Genomic DNA, 18,513 nt, shown 5'->3' with positions numbered 1-18,513 from the left:
TCCCCCCCTGTCTTCACAGAAATGGAATGACTAGAACGGGATTTTCCCACAATTTCTATGGTTGCCCCTACTCATGTGCATCTTCCTCCGTATTCACCGCTCTCTCCCATTTGTCCCTGTGTTTGACCCCTGACCTCTCAGTGGCACAAGGTCAGAGAGTAGCACGCAGGACGGTGTATTTGTGCTTTAAAGAGAGCTGACAGGAAAAAGAGGCGTTTTTAGTGGTTCTTTCCTATGTAGTAAAATATGTTGTCAATGGGAGGGAACAGTGTTAGAGAACTGCACTTGCTTACTTCTTTCAATAACAGATTAAAATAAGTCACTTGCGTATATGATTTCAATCTTGATAACAGGATTAGAATATTCCAATATCATATGTGCACGGAATATTGTTGAAACTCAATATTGTTGAAACTACTGGTGGCTGAAATATAAAAAAATGGCTGTCTCCCTCATGACTGACCCCATGTCTTCGCGCAGTCTACTGTGCTAACCTGTCCACAAACATGGGCCAGTACACTGCTCTCTGTTCTTTTGTCATTCAACCTAAGCCTAGAGGAGTCTACAATTAGCCAACTCTGGAAAAACTATTCAGGGGCCCCATGGCTGCAGGAGGCTGGAGAGACTTCCTGGAGGCACAGCCTGGGGAGGGAGAGGTCAGTTCTGTTCGGGTTGGGAAGCCCAAACGAATCTCTCCTCTTCAAAACAAGTCAACATACGGGTCCACCACCCACCCCACCACCCGCTGTTGCCAACCACAATTACAGCAGTCTGTGTTTAAAAGATGGGGCAGCAGCCACGCAATTACCCTGAAGGATTAGTCTATAGTGGCAATGTCATTGTTGGGGAGGAGAAGGGGAATGTATTCTGTGTAAAGAGGTGACCCCTCCCTTGATGCCGGACCTTGGCATTAACCCCTCCCGGACCGATAAGTCCAGAAATTCTTTCACAAGTTGTGTTCAAGAGACAAAGAGATAAAACAAAAGAGAAAGATAAGTGTGTAGAGCGTAAAGAGCGAGTGAGAAGGGTAATAAAAAGGATACATATAGCCTAATTATTTCACCATGAATTCTGTTGGAAGTCCCAGGGTTTGGAGTTTGGTTTGGGAGTTCATTCGACTGATTTACAAAGTCGCCTACTATTACTTATCGTATCCGCGATAATAACATGTTTTGGATTTGGGAGATTTTCTCGAGAACGCTGGTCCTTTTTCTAATTGAAGGCTCAGACAGATCGTCATTCTTAAACAGTTAATTAGTTTCAACCATCCTGTTGACTCCCTCAGAAATTAGCCCTAACCAGTAATTACACATGAAGGCTTTAGTTTGGTTTGCCATGAAGAAGAGCAGAGCTTCACATGTGAGGAGGGATTTGAATTTGTTATGTTGTTTCAACCCCATCATCTCGCCACTGGGGGCCTCGTTATAAAGACTTTGAAGAACCAGCCAGTTACATTGGTCGGCCCTGACTGAAATTGGTTGTGTTTTTTTTTTTACGCAAGCCTACTACCAAGCAAGGTAAGTATCTCCCCGGAGAGCAGCAGAGCACTATTTAATCTGATAGCTGCCTTCATTTGCATCATTGTCTCTCCTTTTATGATTGAAAAATGAATGACTCAAGACTGATAGGGTCACTACTAAGCTTATTTCAAGGAAGCCCAAGTAAAAACACAACTGCGATCAAATCTGCCACTGTCATTGAGAACGATTTACCATCGAAATACTGTCTAAACGATTTGCATATGTGAGAACTTCGGAAACCCCCCCTTGTTTTAACGTCAAGAGAATGGTGGAAAAATACAGTATGGGAAGAAAGCTGTCGATTGGCTAATAGACGATGATGGCGGTGCGCTGAGAGTTCTGTGGAGTGAAAAGCTTGTTGTAGCTTGCATCTGAGGCCAACTGTGACTAGCTATAGGTCTGTACGTCACCCACGGCTTCCTGCTTGTCTATAGCCATCAGCAGAGACCGTCTTTACCCAATCACCCTCTGTGTGTGTGTGTGTGCGCCTGTAGACGTCACGTACGATTACCGTAAGTGGAATATTACATAGTCATACTACCTGAAGTAGAACATCCACTGGAGTGGAAAATATGACAGTTAACGTATTTAAAATGTGCTCTGTGTGTCATTGAGATTACACAGTAGGCCTGTGCTTTATGGGATGAAATCATTTTCCAAATGCTTTCATGTCCTCAGCCAATTCAACCACGCTATCGCAGAAGTGAGATGTAGCCTATGCCGTAGAAATACTTCAATTCTGTTGGTCTATAAGGTACGTTTCCATAAATCATGTCCAGAGAAAAAATGAAAATGCTTGAAATGAATATAAAAACGCTATCATAAGCATTATTGGTTTCTGTGTGAAGACGATTGGAGTTCCAGTCTTTAACAGGCATATCAAAGACACTGCTGTTAACTTTCTCTATGTACTTCACATTGAAAACCCATTAGCCTACTTTTCCCTGAGCAATCCCAATGCCCAAATCCTGCTTGGTAGTCTAACATCACAGTACCACCACAGCAGAAATCCCACCCATGCCAGCCAGAGTGGTTCTGGCTTCCGTCCCAAATGACACCCTATTCCCTACGTGTAGTGCACCACTTTTGAACAGACTCCTATGGACCATAGTCAAACGTAGTGCACTACATAGGGAATAGGGTGCCATTAGTGACAAAAGCCTTTGACATCTCATACAGGGAAAACTTTCCTTACATAGAAAATGAGGTCATCCTACCTTCCTTTTCCTGCTAAGAAACCCCAATCGGAGACTCTGCACTCTCTCATTTCTCCTTTCGACTCATAACGGGTCTACTTAAGCTATATTTATTTTGGTGCTTGTTATATAAAAGGCAATACAAGTTGTGAGGAATATTTGGATGACAATCAAGCGCGAGTTATGTGCATATTTTCCTGTTTCAAGCCATATTAAATCACCATAGTGGAGTGGCCTATTGGATGGTAGAAGTATGTGTGTCTTCACAAATCAACAGACAAAGACAACCAGGACACACTGCTCTGAGCACGTAGAATATGGGTCTACTTTCAATGCAAATAAAAAGGTATATCCATATACACTTTCTCACACACACACACACACACACACACACACACACACACACACACACACACACACACACGTGCCAACATACATGCACACACATACACACGTGCAAATGCTCTCTCTCCCACGAGCGCGCACACAGACAGAGAGACAGCTAGATAATTCTACCTCGAATTATTGACAGTACATCTATAAATCGTGCTCCAGTGTTGGCCGCCCTCATGCCCAAGACCTTTTCAAAACACAGACTGTTCCTCATTAGACCAGGACAAAAAAAGAGGGGGGAAAAGGGAGAAAGAGCAGTATGAAAATTAAAAGGATGTGCACAGCTGCTTTAAATAGTCCTCTGATCTGTCCGTGCCAAGAGGCAGCTACAGTCAGACTCATGCCGGAGGAGAGCCAAGGGAGGGGAAGCATCATTAGGTAACTCGGTAAGGAATTAAGGCTTACCACTGTACCTCAATACCTGGGTTTCAGTCACCCTATAGATGATTGTTGAATAGCTGACGGTGTGACCTTGTGTGTTGTTTTTGTATTTCTTCAAACAATTATTTCATCACGCTGGAAATTCAAGGGATTGTTTCGTTCGTGACTAGCTTTAAAGGGTGGATAATATTACTTCCAAATAGTGTCACTGATTCCACAAAAACAATATCAGAGAGGTATTAGTCATCAAATTAATATGTAAGGGGCAGGAATAAAAGATCAAAACCATCCAAGTGAAACCAATGAAACCAAAGAGAGAAATTGAAGTCAGTCAGCTGATTGAAACTTCTCCCCTTCCATCCATCCACCCTTCCATTCCGTCACCTTCCCTGCAGCTGTATGTACTAGGAGGGGCGCGTTGCCGTGAGAACCCACACCTTTCGGGGCCTGTCTGGTCCTGTCCCGTTCCCGTAGAGACAGGGGGGAGGGGTGTAATTAACTGTATATGTGGGAGACCTGTTACAGAGCGAGCTCAGACTGGCCTCTTCTCCTTACTGTGCCAAGACTGCTGACTGCTAAATGAGTCCTGCTGAAAATAGAAGACTCTAATCGATCTGCTGCAAGCTACCAAAATATTTTATCAACTTCCAAATATGCCTATTGGGCGAACATTGTTTTACAAAGTAAGGAATTGTAATGACCTGACAAGATCACAAAGGAACAATTGTCCAGACAGAGAATTGAGTTTACGAATTGGTTTATTAACCCAACTTCACACAGGCTACTGTTTGGCCGTAGCCCACGCCAAATAAATGAAGGATACCCTATAAAACAACCGTGACCTTCTCTTGTGAAGGCCAGACGTAAGAGAGAGAGAACAATGGCTAAACCTGCTCCATCCCCCTGCCCAACCCCCCTCCACGCCACTCTGCCAACCACCAGGACGCCCGGCATCAGAACATTCCAGGCATTCCCGTGATTGGCAGATAGCAGGTTGATTGGCATGGCGGACCCCGCGAACACTGGGTACTGGTAAGTACAACACAAACAACTAACAGCATAACACACAGCTGTCTGTGCGGGTCGCTACAGGTATGTTTTTGGCACAAACACATCGGCCATTGCTGTTGATGACATAAGTCTCGCAGCGAGAGTTTAGTGAAGATAAACGGATTCGGTTCAGTCAGTCATCCTGATGAGCCCTTCCATGCTAGCTAGTTTAAGCTGGTGGGCTGTTATTGGCTACACGCAAGCGGGAGCGAAGGACACTGTTCCCGTATTGTAGTGTTGCCGGCTTGCAGCGCAAACTCTCCCCATTGAGCAGTAGACTGTATCCCGGATAGTGCCATTCAGATGGTTACTACCAATTTTACAAGTTATTTCTCGTGTAGGCTGTTATCCTACTCAAAATAAAATCAAGTGGGATGGAACAAATTGACCACGTTAGCTAGCTACCGTTGGCAACGTGATAGCCTACAGCTGCCCGCTGAGAAGCAAGTCTCACGTTGGCAAGCACCTCGATACAACATTGCAGTATTGGACATTCATTGGCACAGGCTTGTCGCTAGGTTAGTTAATTGGCATGTCACGGTGACATCCAGAGGGTGATCGATACTACAAGTTATTTCTCCCTGGCCCATCAAAATAAACATCACTTTCTTTTACAAGTTAACTACCGGCATGCTGCTGTTGTTGCCAGCGAGCCAGCTATCGAGACAACCGACTGAACCGAATCCATTCGTCTCCACACTGTTGACTAGTAGTGTGTGCCACAGAAAGTATATGACTCTAGCGACAAAATTAAGGAATTTAGAAGAGAGGGGGGGGGGGGGGGATTTTGGCAGGCAAGAAAATGGCCTTGCCGAAATCCTCTCCCCCACTTCTAATTTCCTTAATTTTGTGGCTAGAGTCAAATACTTTCTGTGGCACACACTACTAGTCAACATGAGCTACCAAAATTATTATGAAATGTGCAGTCCCAAGATAGAAGGGGGGGAGGGGGGATTTGGGCAGGCAAGAACATTGTCGGCACAACACCGGCACAAATTACAAATTAAGCACTGAATAGGTAGTCTAGACTAGCTAACCATCATATACCAAAATACCCACATATCATGAATTATAAGATTATGAATAATATCTATATTATTAAGTTATTATTTAAAAGCATTGAAGATGTATCACAATCAGTAAAAACAATCAAGCTAGCTAACTAGCAGATTTACATCTATCATCAACAATCAGCTGACAGCTTACCCTCTTCTCCTGATGTCAATCATGTCTGAAACTGTCAATCATATCTGTAACAGTCAATCATAACTGTAACTAGTTCCTTCTATTTTTTTGTTTCTATTTTACTTCCTTCTAATTTGTGATGAGTGTGTTGTTGGGGGGAGGGGCATTTTGAGCACCTGCCCCCTGAAAGGTCCATGTACAGCCCTGCTGCTAACCGCCACAGCACGGTCAGGTAGTCAGTCAGTCCAGTATTAACTCAGAACTAAGGCCTAGCTATCGGCCTGAAAAACAGTCCCAGACCTACAACAAAGGTTCAAATTAGGTTCATACGACTATGGTACAAACCCTTTGGAAACACATGAAATAGTTATCTAAGCCTAACCTTAGTACAGGTAATGTTAAGTAATGTGATGGTGACTCTACTCATAGACAGCTATAGTAGGTAGTGTCAGTACCTGACTTACTGGGACACCTGGATCTATTCAGTGAATTATTGGACAGGTGAACTTGACTAACGCTACGACAGGGCGCATGTCTCATGCGGTGACTGGAACAGACTCACAAATGCCTCTGGGGAGCTGAGTTACCGCAGAACGTAACTGTTAGAATACTATGAAGTAGGACCAAAGGAAGAGCTATAAAGACCAAGCACTTTCAAATAAAAATGGAGAAATAACGTGAGGAAGGAGACTGCAGTCCAGTTGACTGACTGACTCTCTCCCTCCCTGTTGCCAAAAGCAGCTCAGTTCAAAGGGTTTGTTTAAGCTCCTTAAAATACTCTTTAAACGAAATATAAAAAGTTGAATGTTTCTGTTCGGAGTCAAATGGCTTCTTTGATGAGTTTATTTAAAACCACATGGGATATAATACGTGTATTTTTTAAAAACTCTAATCATGTCTAAAACGTTTATGCAATGAAGGCAATTGGAGTTAAACACAACAAGAGGCAATATGAAGAGATGGGACTGCATAACCGGCCTGATTCATTAGCTCCCCCTGCTGACGAAGACCAGACCTGTCACAGACAGGAGACATGGACATTTCTCTGCTGCTCTGTCTGCCAACTGAAGACAACATTAGCACAAGTGAGGGAACAAGGCTTTACTGTGCCATCCTCTGAAATGTATGAGTTTGTCAACCGACTGGAGAGATGTAGATGATTAAATGGAAATCGGACAGAAAAGGGCAGCAAAGAAGAAGAGTGGGGGAGAGATTGAGGCTGGGACAGTGCTGTTGCTTGCAGTTGAAAACAAGGCTTCCCTCCCTCCCCTCCGTCCATCCCAGTCCAGTCACCAGCGAGCTTCTCAATCCTCCCCTGCTCCTATCCCAGTCCAGTCCCCATAACTAACAGGACTCGTCTTAATCTCCTTACATAACGTCAGCCCGTGACCTCGGCCAAGGAGACGGGTTGCGTCAGTCGGACAGGCTTTGTCCCAAATTAACTCCTCCTCCCACCGGTGCACAGATCAACACACACACACACACACACGATGTAGACCAGGGATGTCAAACAAATTTTGTCTGTGGGCCGTATTTGGTCTTCCAAGGTCCGGAGGGACGCACCGATTTAAAAAAAATATATAAACAATAGTCCTATCCATCGCTTTTGGAATTTGATGCTCCATGACTATCCAGCTTTCATTTCGGTGATTCTTAGTAACATGGAAAAAGTGACTGTATAATATAGGCCCATTATAATTTCTATACAGTTTCGATATGGTTTTAGTCTTTTCAAATGTAGACAGAGGGTTGTTTTTCCCCTGGTAGCAAAAAATCCTACAATAAAAAAAGTTTACTCAAACCACCCGGGGGCCTGAATGAGCCGGCAGGACTTGAGTTTGACACGTGATGTAGACACTTCACCCACTGTGTACGTTAACTGACTCTTGCTCAACTTTTACAAAGAAAATCCTAAAAGGCCTGTAGAAGATCCTTGTTGCCTGTTATAACACGAGCAGGGCAGGAGAAAAGTGATTGTACAGTAGTAGTGTTTCTATCACCCAGGGAAAGGAGGGGAGGGCCGGATCTGCTTAATAACGTGTGAAGCCGAAGAGAGGCTAAGAGACTGAAGCTACTTCAGGTTCATCTCTCCAGCTCTCCTAGTGCCTTAACTTCCTTATACGTTTTTGCAACAAAGAATTGCTAGAACTAGCCTAGTCGTCTATAACTATCCTTCCCTGTGCTCACTCCAGTCCATCATTTCAATGTTTTGTTTAAGGGAGGGACCGGTTGCTCTGTCACAGAAACTGAGGGTGAAATACATCTTATCCAGATTGAGAGAAAGGGCTCCTGTGAAGTGGACCGTTTTGGGGAGAGCCGAGTGACCAGACAGAGACTGCTTTGGTTCATCTGGCCGTCTGGCTATGGTCCTGTTTTCAGAAAGCAGCAGCTTCAAAGGAATAATTCCTTTCACAGTCTAGTGGCCAGACACACTGCCTCACGCCTCGTACCCTTTTAACACCTAACAGAAGAAAAGGAGTCTCTCCCTAAATCAGGTTGTATGTAGCAGGACCTCAACATAGAGCTTCAATATTCTGGCTACCTCTACGAGGGTAAAGGATTTATGGGGTCAAGTTGGACCTCATGTAGCCTAAGAGTTCTGTCCAAACGGACAATCCAAATGAAATAAAGTTACACACTGATCTCTCCTCACTGTGGATTTATTTGATAATGATTTGGGCTCAATGATTCAGGTTCAAAGGGATAATCCCTAACTGAATGGCCCATCCCAGGATGCGAGTCTTACCTTCGAGGCTTGTCGACGGTCAGGGCACTCAGGATGCTGGCACACCACCCAGTCCTCCTGAACAGGCTTCTCGTCTGGAACACACAGCAGAGGAAAGACCATGAGAAACACACACCTCTGTATAAGATCACACACACACACACCTAATAAATGTGCCACCCTCGGCCACTGCTACTCTAACTTCCGCGATGAATACAAAGTCCTCCCCCGCCCTCCCTTTGGGCAAATCTGACCACAATGCAATCTTGCTCCTTCCGTCTTATAGGCAGAAACTCAAACAGGATGTACCAGTGACGAGAACCATCAAACGCTGGTCCGACCAATCGGAATCCACGCTTCAAGATTGTTTTGATCACGTGGACTGGAATATGTTCCGGTCAGCCTCAGAGAACAACATCAACCTATACGCTGACTCGGTAAGTGTGTTTATAAAGAAGTGCATTGGAGATGTTGTACCCACTGTGACTATTAAAACCTACCCTAATCAGAAACTGTGGATGGATAGCGGCATTCGTGCAAAACTGAAAGCGCGGTTCACCGCATTTAACCATGGAAATATGTCTGAACATAAACAGTGTAGCTATTCCCTCCGCAAGGCAATCAAACAAGCGAAATGCCAGTAAAGGGACAAGGTGGAGTCGCAATTCAACAGCTCAGACGAGATGTATGTGGCAGGGTCTACAGGAAATCGTGGACTACAAAAAGGAATCCAGCCACGTCACGGACGTCATGCTTCCAGACAAACTAAACACCTTCTTTGCCCGCTTTGAGCATAATACATTGCCACCGTCGCGGCCTGCTATCAAGGACAGCACCACCCCCTCTCCTTCTCCGTGGCTGACGTGAGTAAAACATTTAAACGTGTTAACCCTCACAAGGCTGCTGGCCCAGACGGAATCCCTAGCTGCGTCCTCAAAGCATGCGCAGACGAGCTGGCTGGTATGTTTACGGACATACTCAATCGCTCCCTATCCCAAACTCCACCCTACCGGCCACCCTAGATCCACTTCAGTTTACATACAGCCCCAACAGGTCCACAGGCGACGCAATCGCCATCACACTACACACTGCCCTATCCCATCTGGACAAAAGGAATACCCATGTAAGAATGCTGTTCATTGACTACAGCTCAGCATTCAACACCATATTACCCTCCAAGATCCTCATAAAGCTGGAGGCCCTGGGTCTCAACCCCGCCCTATGCAATTAAGTCCTGGACTTTGACGGGCCGCCCCCAGGTGGTGAAAATAGGAAACAACATCTCCACTTCTCTGACCCTCAACACTGGGGCCCCACAAGGGTGCGTGCTCAGCCCCCTCCTGTACTCCCTTTTCACCCACAACTGCGTGGCCATGCACACCTCCAACTCAATCATCAAGTTTGCAGACGACACAACAGTAGTGGGCTTGATTACCAACAATGACGAGATAGCCTACAGGGAGGAGGTGAGGGCACTCGGAGTGTGGTGTCAGGGGAACAACCTCTCACTCAACGTCAACAAAACAAAGGAGATGATTGTGGACTTCAGGAAACAGCAGAGGGAGCACCCCCCTATCCACATCGAAGGGACAGCAGTGGAGAAGGTGGAAAGTTTTAAGTTCCTCTGTGTACACATCACAGACAAACTGAAATGGTCCACTCACACAGACAGTGTGGTGAACAAGGCGCAACAGTGCCTCTTCAACCACAGGAGGCTAAAAACATTTGGCTTGTCAACCAAAACCCTGACTAACTTTTACAGATGCACAATCGAGAGCATCCTGTCGGGCTGTATCATAGCCTGGTACGGCAACTGCACCACCCTCAACCGCAAGGCTCTCCAGAGGGTGCTGCACAACACATCACCGGGGGCAAACTACGTGCCCTCCAGGACACCTACACCACCCGATGTCACAGGAAGGCCAAAAAGATCAAAGACAACAACCACCCGAGCCACTGCCTGTTCACACCGCCACCATCCAGAAGGCAAGGTCAGTACAGGTGCATCAAAGCATTTCGCTACATTCACATTAACATCTGCTATCCATGTGTACGTGATCAATAACATTTGATTTGAAAACATACTGTAAACCCATCAGGCCTGAGAATGCTCCATGTATAGGGTGTAAGAGTTCAATTGAAAGACCTAGAAATAGGCATTGTTGCCAAAAGTGTCCAGACATGACAGAGCAGTACTGCAATAACTTTCCAAGAACCTTCTAATAGCAGACCTGTCCACAATGACGACTGTGTCTCTCCCACTCTTTCTTATACTCCATCTTGTGTATATAATATGTTCAACAACAGGCTCCAGGATCGATGACGACCATCCCATCTAGCAAACTAGAATCAATGTAAAGACAAGTGGTGAGTGGCTAGTGCCCTGGCTAGCTGTTTTGAATAAGAAGCACAGACTGAAGAAATCTCAATATCAAAGTGATTCCTTCACAAAAACACAGAAGCAACCAGAAACTAAAAAACAGCAAGTTCTGAGCCCAAAAGTTAACTCTTTGTTTGTACATGAGCTACAGAGAGTTGACCTCAAAAGTACCTATTAACCTTCTTAAAATTAGATAAAACAAGTCTTAAACCCCATTCACTCATGCCAAGAAACAGGTCTGGATCAAGGGCTGCGATATAACTTACTAAAATCCCCCAAAACACACCTGTTGCTCTTCCACTACAGGCATGGCACAAGGCAGGGATAGCAGCAGGGCAGGGGCTATCCCTCCCAGAGTCTGTCCCTCCTGCCCTGCCTGGGAGCAGGCCGAGACGTGCTCTCACTCATCCTGGGCCTCTGCCAGCACCACCTCTGTTAATGACTCCTTCTAGGTTTACAGGGAGCACACTGCCCAGGGAACCACACATTTTTATTGAGCTTTTTTTCCCCTTTCTTTTTTTTTTTTTTTTCTTCTTCAGGGGCACTTTTCCTCAAACTACAAGTCTTTATGACACTTGTCTAGTCCTAAAGGCAACAATGTTGTTTTGCACTGCGGAACCATTTTCAGCCAGTGCAAAGGAAATGGAAAAGCCCCACTATGAGGTCCGCAGAGGCACCCAGCCACAAGAGGTGACCCAAGCTCCAGGTAATGGCCGACCAGGGGTCTGCTTCTGGATCTCTGACTCCTGACCCTGTAGCAACACTCTCTCACCTGTAAAGTTCATGTTATTCTGTCTCTCATATAGCTAGCTGCGTATCCCTTTGTATACCATACCTTTACTATGGGACTCTTCCTCCCGCCCTCGGTCTTCCCCCTTTATCTCTCCAGCTCACTCGCCTCCTATCACGGTCTCTCCTGCTTTGGATCACTTTGTACCCTCGCACTGCACTTTTCCCTTTCTCTGCCTATTTGCCCCTCTCCGCCTGTGTGTCTCTCTCTCTCTCTGATGAACAGGAATTCCTGAACTCAGCACTGCTGATTAAGCCAAAAAAACAAACAAACATAAGGCCACATGTGACAGCAGACAATGAGTTGTTGCACACTAAAGAGACAGCAGAGCGTTCAGTCTGCACAGCCTTTCCCTTGCTCTCTCTACAGCTCCCAGTGCCTCAAGTCTTAGACATAACATCAATAAACAAGACACAGCATTGAGTGGCAAGCAAGTCACTTTTATACACCAATAAATAGAAAAGGGATGTGTCAGGCCATGATAATGAAAACTGGATATTTTGTACCATGGCCACAATTGGCCGAAGACCCACTAGTCCGATACTGTGTGCGCTGTAACCAACTCATCCATCATTGTCAAGTCAAAGGCCTACATCATGGTCAAAAGGTATTGGATAAAGCACTTAGACTAGACCACCAGGCTACTACCTCTACCTCACTCCCTCGTTTACCCATAAACCTTACATTACCTCATTCTCCCTCAGACCCTCACAGCCTCACCAGCACAGCTCCATGTTTAGGCAGAGAGAGGCAGAGCCAAGAGCACGTTTAGCCGCAAGCCTTGAGCACACTTTTATAAGGAATGTTAAGAATGCCTCAGTCCTGCATTCAATTTGCTGAGCTTTGCCGTGGCACATCGGGCGTCTGAGGCTTAGCTATTCTCTGTTTGTTCCGTTTTATTCCCTCTCTTTCATTTGAAGGGTATTGAGGGAGGGCGATTGTCTGAGCCGGTTGCACACAGGCCAGGAAGAGGATTATTATGCAATGGCCGCCGTCGACCATCTCCTAGAAGACAAAAGACAGATGGCAGACGGAGAGCTGCTGCCCTGCCAGGGAACAAGGTGTTTTCTAGGCCTGGGGCTGGCAGAGTTATGTTGCACTGTATTGCGCTGCATGTGTCAGCATAGCTTATTTCAGTGTCAGAGGCGGGCTGGAAGGAACTCTGCATCAGGGCCAAATTGTCCCAGCAAGAAGCCCCATTACAAAGAGATTCATTGTTAAGATGTCTTAAGAGCATCTGCTATAAAAAAAAAAATACACAAACACCTTTTCCCGGTGCTACATTGTGTGATGTAACAGGGGAGGCAAAGATGAGGATGGGAAATGTGAGACAGGGACTTCCTTACAGGCTGCCCCCAGGTGGTAAGGGTAGGCAACAACACATCCGCCACGCTGACCCTCAACACGTGGGCCCCTCGGGGGTGCGTGCTTAGTCCCCTTCTGTACTCCTTGTTCCCCCACGACTGTGTGCCCGCGCACGACTCCAACACCATCATTAAGTTTTCCGAGGACATGGTGGTGGTAGGCCTGATCACCGACGATGATGAGACAGCCTATAGGGAGGAGGTCAGAGACCTGGCAGTGTTGTGCCAGGACAACTACCTCTCCATCAACATCAAGACAAAGGACCTGCCCGTAGCCAACAGGAAACGGAGGCCTGAGCACACCTCCCTTCACATCAACGGGGCTACAGTGGAGCGGTTTGAGAGCTTCGAATTCCTTAGTATACACATCACTAAGGACCTATCATAATTCAAACACACCAACACAGTTCTGAAGAGGGCATGACAATGCCTCTTCCCCCCAGGGGGCTGAAAAGATTTGGCATTGGCCCTCAGATCCTGAAATAGTTCTACAGGTGCACAATTGAGAGCATCTTGACTGGCTGCATCACCGCTTGGTATGGCAACTGCTTGGCATCCGAACGTAAGGGTAGTGTGTACGGCCCAGTACATTGCTGGGGCCAAGTTCCATGCCATCCAGGACCTCTATACTAGACAGTGTTAGAGGAAGGCCCTAAAAATTGTCAAAAACTCCAGCCACCGAAGTCAGACTGTTCTCTCTGCTACCGCACGGCAAGCGGTACCTGAGCACCAAGTCTGGGACCAAAAGGCTCCTGAACAGCTTCTACCCCCAAGCTATAAGACTGCTGAACAGTTAACCAAATGGCTACCCTTTCTATTTGCATTGACTCTCTTGCACACTCACTGGACTTTGCCCACACACTCACAGATACTACACTGACACTCCAACACAGACACACACACAAGCACACTTTCACACTCTTCACATACACTGCTACTACTCTGTTTATTATATATCCTGATTGCCTAGTCACTTTTACAGGGCTCCCGAGTGGCACAGCGGTCTAAGGCACTGCACCTCAGTGCTAGAGGCGTCACTACAGACCCTGGTTCGATTCCAGGCTGTATTACAACCGGCCGTGATTGGGAGTCCCATGGGCGGGGAAAAATTGGCCCAGCGTGGTCCGGGTTTGGCCAGGGTAGGTTGTCATTGTAAATAAGAGTTTGTTCTTAACTGACTTGCCTAGTTAAATAAAGGTTAAGTAAAAATGTAATAAAACATTACCTCAATTATCTCATACCACTGCACATTGACTCGGTACTGGCACTCCTTGTATATAGTCTCGTTATTGTTATTGTGTTACGATTTCCTTTTGTAATATTAAAAAAAAGAAATTCTGCATTGTTGGGAAAGGGTTCGTAAGTAAGCATTTCACCTTCTACACCTGCTGTATTCGGCGCATGTGACAAATAAATTTAGATTTGATTAATTAGACCACCATTACTGAAACCCTGGCACTTTTGTAGCCTGGTCCAGATTTGTTTGTGCTGTCTTGCCAATTTCATAGGAGTTGGCAAAACTGCACAAACAGATCTGGGACCAGGCAAGTACTCTTGTACACTCAGCAGAAATGGTGGCCTGAGCGGAGCAGCCTGGGCTGCCTGGCTGGGCCTTGTTATTCCAGTACAACAAACTACGGACCAGCTGTTATTAATGTAGCAGCATATTCAGTGGCAGTCAGTGGGGCCTGAACAAAGTCATCCTGTTGATGTTGTTTTACCCCTGTAGTGGCGCACACACACACACACACACACACACGCTATTACACACATTTAAAAACACGGCCACACAGTGCTTCCTCCACTACCAAAGTCCCCAGCAGCGCACAACAAGGAGAAACTATTCAGAACAGAAGAGGGGCAGATCTGGAGGGTGGATCACTATTTGGATGCAGAAAAAAAATGTATTTCACTGATTTGTTTGAGTTTCATGCTGTGTCTGGACAACAGTGTACAACAACATAGTTGAAAAGGGGAAATACATTTTCAGTTCAATCGAAATTTGCAAGAGACAACTGAAAAGTAAAAAAAATAAAATAATTAAATGCCAAACGCCACAAAACTGAAAGCATAATTCTGTCCAAAGTAAGAGTAGTGCACCTACTTATAATATTCTTATAACCATATTTGAGAGGGTCATGTGGGGATCATTCATTACATAAGCAGAATGTTTGAGAGCCATAATGTCTAACTGAGCAGCACCATACAACACCAGGTCATTTCAGTTGATTATTTAATGTGATTTGATCCCGTGTCGGGGCATTTTCTTCAAGGGCTATGGGATGAAATGGCACAGAGCGAGAGGGTGGAGAGGTATGTTCCTCCATTATTGGGGCCTGCGTCCTGATTATAGGTTAAGGAATGCTACAGTAGTGTGTACTACATTCAGGGAATATGGGGAGATGGACAGGACTGCCCAAGCCCCCACTGTCTTAGAAAACAAAATGGCTACCTAAAAAAAATATAAAAAAAATAAAGATTTTAAGTGTCACTCAGCTGACCCTGTAGTAGAACCCTTTTTGGTTCCAGGTAGAGCCTTTTTTTGCAATAATTATTATTTATTTTATTTTTTAAGAACGCAGTCCCCTGCGCAACCCTTACCCCAGCCTAGTTGAGAAATGTTTTCAGGAGCAGTTGAGTTGAGGCTTAATTACAGGGACTGTGGGACCAGGTGAGGATCAAAGACCCGCCGTTCAGTTCTATCTGTGGCAGTCAGACATTCCACTTCTTCTAGAACACGAAGGTCTACTCTGCAGACACCTGATGCTGCCCAGCAACTCAGCAGACAGAGCAGAGGCAGACCTCCAAGAAACTGCTGGCCTGGCTGGGACTGGGAAGATTGGATAAGAGCATTCCGGTAGCCAGCCCTAGCCCAAAGTTATTACATCCCTTTTCCCTTTCACTAATGGCATAGAGGGCAGTGGATGGAGGAAAGCAGAAGCTTCAAAAAGCAGAAGCACTGAGTGGAGAAAGACAGTAACGCAATTCAGCAGTCCTAGTGTCAGTCCCAAAAGGCACCCTATTCCCGATATAGTGCACTACTTTCGACCAGAACCTAGTCAAAAGTAGTACACCTTATAACAAATAGGGTGTCATTTGGAACGGCGACCGACAGTATGCACTCACTCCTTCTTCTGTGGTAAATATTTCATCTCCGCAGCAGCAGCTGTTCCTATCCCCATTCGCTTCTCGGCTACTCTCATTTGAGGTGCTCTCTATGCCAGGTCACTGAGTGTCGAGTGCTTTCCACGGACTGAACGGAAGAAGAGAGCAATGGAAAGAAAAGAAAAGAAAAAGCTTTCCATGATGGTGCTGAAATTCTGGAGGTCAGATCTCTGATGTATAACCACATGGCATCGCCATCTGCTAGCAGAGAAACCGGCTACATTTCATTGTTCAAGATGGTCAGTGTCATATGACAACGTGGCTGATTCAGATCAATTATACAACATCATAGGCCTAATATCAAATGCTAGGCTTCATGGAGTCAGTTACCATGATCGTCTTCCAATGGAATCAAATTCCCCCTGCCAGTGCCATTCAGTCTGAATGGAAGTAAGCATGTAATGAACATGTTATTACTCACATACCACACAATCAGCCAGGTCAATGGTCCAGCCCTTGAATATATATGGGATGTGTGTACTTCTTATCCCGTTTGATCGATCCTAACGCTTACCGCACAGATCATGGATGACGTCCAGAGAGGAAGACCAGGAGTAGTGCTCTGCCACCTGCTCGGTGAGGTAGGAGGGGAGGGTCTCCAGCTCATACGCCCCCCTCTTCTTCCAATACAGGAACATGGTAACCTCACTCTCAACCCTAACTAACTATGGACCTTAACTCTTCAACCTTACCTAAACAACCTTCAAATCCTGTCCCCCGATCACTGTAGTCGACTGACAATAATGCCACACCAACATTATGCATTATTTTACCCACAACTACCTACATCTTCCTTTCCATCCTACATCAAACCCATCTCTGAATCCATCTTCAGACTCCAACTGTCCAATGTAGTCCAACTCTTCAACTCTGCCAATAGCTCATTCAACTTCATTCAAAAAACTGCACCTGCAAAACTAGGCTATATTACCTCATCCAGCTCAACCACTAAACACTTGCTTTGAACCTTCTCTCCAAGCCATGCACCAGAGCTCCTCACTTCAGGTCCAACTGGGCATAAATGAGTCAAGATTTCCATTTTAACTGGGTTTTAATTAGCTCTCTGAAGAAACCAAACCACTGTCTTGGTTTGAAACAGTCTGTTATTAAGATCACTAACATTAAACAAAACAGCTCTGACACCTGATTTATCAATGCCCTCCAGGATCTGTATTGAAGATCCAACCCAGCAGAAGAAGACAGATCTAAACCCTCAACTCCAACTGTGCTCTGGTTCCAACACCTTGAAGAACCTAACAGATCCTCATAATCCAAAAACAATCAACTAAAATGTTTTTCTATGGTCTTGGTAACTTGTCTCTTCCGGTTGCTCCTTCAGTCCTCCTGAAGTTAAGGCGTTATAAGCATCCAAACAAAGAGAAGTCCCCTTCCGTCGTCCCCTTCAAAGCCATTCGCTTGAGCTCCTGACTTTACAGTAGATGTCAAAACAATCACTTCTCCTAAAATCTCCTGCAGTTCCATCTTCCCAAGGTAAAAGTACTTTGTTACTGCAACCTAGTGATAATTATGTTGTCATCATCCTCCCTTCCTCCCCAACTTTCAAAAACCTCTGTGCGACAAGCCGACAAGCTGTTGAGTGTCATAGCCTGTGTAGGATGTATGGACGATAGGGGGGCATTCGACCCACCACTCCATCAGACAAGCAATGTATTCATACAGAGGTGCGTTGCTATGCATGCTGGGATTGGCAGTCTGGGGCCAATGGCTTTCTAACTGGACAACACAAAGATCTCTTTTAAAAATGTACTCCTACACAGAGAGCAGAACTTTCTTTATGTTTTGGGCAAACTGTAAAAGCCTGAAATATTTCTGCATTAATTAGGCTGGCTAGAACCTTGCTCTGTCTGTCTCCGGAAAGATTTATTATTTTCTTTATGAATGCAACAAGTCTGTGATGGCTATGTTCAGCTATTTCTGCGGAGGTACAGTAGTACAATACAGAGACATTGGGGAACTGTTTCTCAGAGAGAGAAGACAGACATAGTAAAACCAAGGCCCTTTTGTAAAAAAGGCCACATACCGACAGAAGATGGAACATTTCCGCTCTGCAAATCAAGGATGGTTTAAAACCACACCAGTAAGTCATCAAATCTATTGACAAAACATTTTCTCAACGTCGCTCAAAGGTTGATTCACTGTTATTATACCTCTATAATAGGAAAATGGAATGAAATACTGTGAGAACCCACTGTGCTAGCCATGGAAGGGAGGGACAATGTCACACAAAGACCCAAATGTCCAATTTTGGGATGAGAAATTAGAGGGTAGGATGGGAGCCGATCTGCTCTGCCGCTCGGGGCTTTGCAGACATATGGTAATCATCTGGAACAGCTTTGAGTGCAC

The 18,513-nt window shown here is 45.4% G+C and overlaps 1 protein-coding gene across 6 annotated transcripts in view; it reads right to left on the bottom strand.

Annotated features, from left to right (window-relative positions):
- The window catches only part of LOC106567125 (pleckstrin homology domain-containing family G member 5), an 85,493-nt gene that overhangs the window by 46,018 nt on the left and 20,962 nt on the right, over positions 1–18,513 (bottom strand). For 2 of the 6 annotated variants that reach the window (XM_014136052.2, XM_014136054.2), the window contains exons 1-2: positions 16,664–17,716; positions 8,472–8,545 (exon numbers count right to left, since the gene is read on the bottom strand). In XM_014136052.2, the coding sequence (XP_013991527.1) occupies positions 8,472–8,545; positions 16,664–16,787 (198 nt within the window). In that variant the 5' untranslated portion in view covers positions 16,788–17,716. Of the gene's footprint in view, positions 1–8,471; positions 8,546–11,665; positions 11,783–16,663; positions 17,719–18,513 lie in introns of those variants that run through there. The other 4 variants (XM_014136053.2, XM_014136063.2, XM_014136057.2 and 1 more) reach the window with 4 other exon arrangements.

Source organism: Salmo salar, chromosome ssa13 (genome assembly GCF_905237065.1).
Source record: "Salmo salar chromosome ssa13, Ssal_v3.1, whole genome shotgun sequence".
NCBI classification, from domain to species: Eukaryota; Metazoa; Chordata; class Actinopteri; order Salmoniformes; family Salmonidae; genus Salmo; species Salmo salar.
This window is presented reverse-complemented; position numbering and strand designations above follow the sequence as displayed.